The sequence below is a fragment of the Cyprinodon variegatus genome, unplaced genomic scaffold, assembly GCF_000732505.1.
Source record: "Cyprinodon variegatus isolate N-32 unplaced genomic scaffold, C_variegatus-1.0 Scaffold1045, whole genome shotgun sequence".
Classification (NCBI taxonomy): domain Eukaryota; kingdom Metazoa; phylum Chordata; class Actinopteri; order Cyprinodontiformes; family Cyprinodontidae; genus Cyprinodon; species Cyprinodon variegatus.
The window spans coordinates 156,339-160,086 of record NW_015151498.1 but is presented as its reverse complement, the minus strand read 5'-3'; the positions used below and the strand labels follow the sequence as shown (position 1 = coordinate 160,086).

The 3,748-nt window shown below is 39.1% G+C and overlaps 1 protein-coding gene across 1 annotated transcript; it reads right to left on the bottom strand.

Moving 5' to 3' along the window:
- Window positions 1–1,150: 1,150 nt before the first annotated feature.
- Window positions 1,151–2,830, bottom strand: LOC107101012 (beta-crystallin B1-like). The gene is made up of 6 exons (XM_015399747.1): window positions 2,772–2,830; window positions 2,559–2,656; window positions 2,350–2,468; window positions 2,133–2,265; window positions 1,908–2,050; window positions 1,151–1,821 (listed from the first exon to the last, which is right to left on the bottom strand). Exons 2-6 carry the CDS (start codon window positions 2,649–2,651, stop codon window positions 1,650–1,652), a joined length of 660 nt encoding a protein of 219 aa, XP_015255233.1. The 5' UTR covers window positions 2,652–2,656; window positions 2,772–2,830; the 3' UTR covers window positions 1,151–1,649.
- Window positions 2,831–3,748: the final 918 nt, after the last annotated feature.

The following is a 3,748-nucleotide window of genomic DNA, read 5'->3' as shown; positions in this document are numbered from 1 at the left end:
GCAAAAAGTATATATTTACAAGTACTAATATCTACATAAAACGATTAATACCTTTTTATAAAAATAGTTATCTATGATTTCACTGAATACTCCTATATGACTTGCAGAGAGAAATAATTTTCTCTTTACCCCATATAACACAAAATGTAGTTCTGAAAAGAGCTTGAATTCTGTACTTTTCATCTTTAACCAGTGTTTTTGTTGTCAAGTAAATGTTTACATAGGAAAAATTTAAATGTTTTGAATATTTCACTTGAGAGTATTACTGTTGCCATCATCTGTATTAGAGGGGAAAAAATGGTTGGGGTGGCCACAGGGGCCCCCCCATCTAGCTCTGCCCCTGTTGGGGAGGTGAGATTACAAACCAGGTCTTCTTATTTAAAATCAGTGTCTAAACTTCAAAAACTGTCTTTTGGAAAAAGGATCATAAACACTTATTACAAAAAAAAAAAAAAAACATGAAAAAAAAATAATTTGAAAAACTTTTTTTCAGAAGATTTGGAATGATTTCCACTGTAAAGACTGGGCTGACATCTTAATGAACTATATCAACAAAAAATGGGATTTCTTTTAAGTTCATGTGAAGGCAAACAAGACAGTATGTTAGCCGCTAACATTTTAGACTTTAGACTTTACCAATTCAGTAATTCTCTTTTAATCATTAGAAAATAACTCTATTGAAATAAAACGGGGATAAATAACTATGCAGCATTTAAGAAAACAAAAAAAAAACACAAGTTCAAAAATAACAACTTCATGGTTTGTTGTTATTTACGACCAAAGCTGCAAAAATGTGTTAAACAAAATAGATGAAATATAGAAAATAGCTAATAAAGCAAAGAGACCTGCATACATTTCTGTACATTAACATAAGTGAAGATGATTTATCCCTGTTACATTTATTAATTCTAACACAGCCATGAATTTTCCTTTGCATGAAGCCTGTTAAGGACTTCAGCAGTTATACAATGTGCAACTATGAGGTTATGTTTAAAGGTTTATGCTGCAAATCATTCCAACCTCACACAGTGTATCCTTAGTAGGTAAAAACATCACCATAGGCATAAATTGTTGTTTTATGATTTGTTTTGGTCTTTTTTAAAGTTTTTTCTTATTTTTGTTAATAATTCACAAGAGCAAGATCTTTGAAATCAATGTTTTTCCTTTTATTGAAAACTTGGCTAAGGATCTGTACAGCAGAAAAGGTTTGTAAAGCACAAGGGCAAGAGGAGACGGGGTAGGGGGTGATGAGGGACTCCGTTTCCCATGGTGCATCATACCCTTAGCCGAGAATCATGTGTGAAACAGCAAGAGGTACTGAGTTTTCTCTTTGGAGTCTCAGAGGACTGGATGGGGGGGTTGAGTTGAGAGAGTTTAAAAAAATAAGAAAGAAAAAGAGAGGAAGCAAAGTACAGGCCAGAGGGGAGAAAGAGAAAAATAGAGACAGAGAGGGATGGAGGGTGGAATTGGTGGTTTAACTGGTCCTGCTGGTCGGGGGGGTAGAAATATACCTTCTCCTTTCACTCCGTTAGATCACAGACCTCTCAAAGGCACTGAGGTGAAGACGCCCAGACGTCTCTCCCCCGTTCCCTCTTGCTCCGCCCCTCTCCCTCACTTCCGCTCTTTCTCTTTCTCTCCTTCCCAAAGCCTCACTTGCTGGCCATGGTGTAGCAGCCATGTGGGTGAAACTGCATGTCAATAATACGCCTCACGGACTGGAACTCAGGGAAGCGGGCACCGTATTCATTGAAGTGCCTGTAGTCGCCCTTCTCCAGCAGGTACTGGGTGCCACGGTATCCAGGGTACTGGTATCCCACCCAGCTGGGGAAAGTAACGAGAAACAGAAATGGGTCATAAAGTAGGGATTTTCGTTTGCTGTTTGTCCTCTTTGGTGGTTTGGTACTCACGTTCCACAGCTGACCATAATGCTGCTCACGATATCTGTGAAGCCATAGGAGTAAAGGCTGGGAACGTCATCGTCCATGATCTCCATCTTGCGACCCTGGAAGTTTTCCATCTCATACAGGCAGATCTTGTGCTTCTCTGGGTCCTAAAGGTTAACACATCAGGAAAGAATGCTCAATTTCTACATAGAACCTAAAATAAGATGAGAATATAGATGTTTTTTTTACCATTCTGACAGGCCTGAAGGACATCAGGTAGTCATTGCGGTTGTTGCTGCTCCAGGAGCTCCAGCGAGGATACTCGCCCTTCTCCAGGATGAACATCTCACCACAGAAGTTCATCTGCTCAAATCCAACAAAGCTGCAACACAAAGTTGGGAGACAACCATTCAACGTTTTTTTTGTCTGAAATGAAGTCGAAACATGTGGTTTGGAGGAAACTTACGGTCCACACTCAACGCGCAGAGAACGGACGCGGTCCATGCCCATCTCACACACATTCATACACTCATTGTTGATCTCAATCATGCGACCCTGGAAGTTCTCCTGGTCAAACACGAACATCTGGTGGATGGAAAGAAAACTCACACGTTATATGTTTATCAGCTTATGTAACATCATTTACAGAGGGGCAGCTGATTGAGGGCGACAGACCTTGTAGGACATCATCCCCATCTCAGACTTCTTGCTCTGAGCGGCCTTGCCGTCAGTCTGGGAAGAAGTCTTGGCCTTATCTCCAGTGGACATGATTGCTGAATGAAAAAACATGGAGGTTCATGGCTCTTTTTCTTTTTTTTTTCTTTGACAAAAATATGAGCTGAATGAATATATAGGACTGAACTTCCAAAAATGTCTAGTGTGTCTTACCTGTCTGTGTGTGTGATGCCTGCACCGAGCTTCACTGAGAGTGTGTGTGGCTCAGAGAGCCCCCCTCGCTTTTATACGCTGGCGCCCACAGGAGGAGGATTATGCAGAGAGAAACAAACCTGCTGAGGTCAGAGCAGAGAGACAAAAGAAACCCCTCATCATCAGAGGGGGACAGGCAGAGAGGATAGACAGAAGCAGGGCGGCAGCAAGACAATTTCAATGTAGCTGCCATGACTTGAAGTATCCTGTGTAGTTTTAGATTGTTTTCATCCCCGTCTCTCACATAATATATGCTTTAAGTTTGACTGCGGCTGACTTGGAACAATTCTAATGAATTGTGTCCAATGGCACACTCCTTTTTATTATGTAAGGACCTCTGACTGGGAGAGATTATGTATAAGTAAAGAAAATGAGAAATACTTTTCTAAGAAATCAAATAATCCATTTTTTTATCATTTCATCCACTAAGTGCTGTTTTCTAGAACTCTTTTTCCAGTGGATTCTCAATGTTTAAGCACGCTACCTTAAATACATGAGAGACAAAGGCTAACTAGGCAACATCTGGATAAAATTAGACATTTCGGTGAGAAATTTAAAAAATATTACAAATATATATATATATTTTTTTTTGCTTATTGAACCGGCAAAGAAAAAAAAATATTGCTTGTTATGTGGCAGATATCAAGGACAGTCACAGTAATATTATGACAGTGCCATATATGATCAAACATAGATCCCAAAGCATTGTTTTAGTTTTCTGTTAGTGCTTTTCTAACTTTTTGTAATAGCTCGCTGTGCTGCTATGAAAACTACAGATTATTCCGCAACATGTAAATGTGTTGTTTTATGTATGTATTTATTGGACCATGAGTCCATAAAGACCATAGTATTATCTATCTATCTATCTATCTATCTATCTATCTATCTATCTATCTATCTATCTATCTATCTATCTATCTATCTATCTATCTATCTAT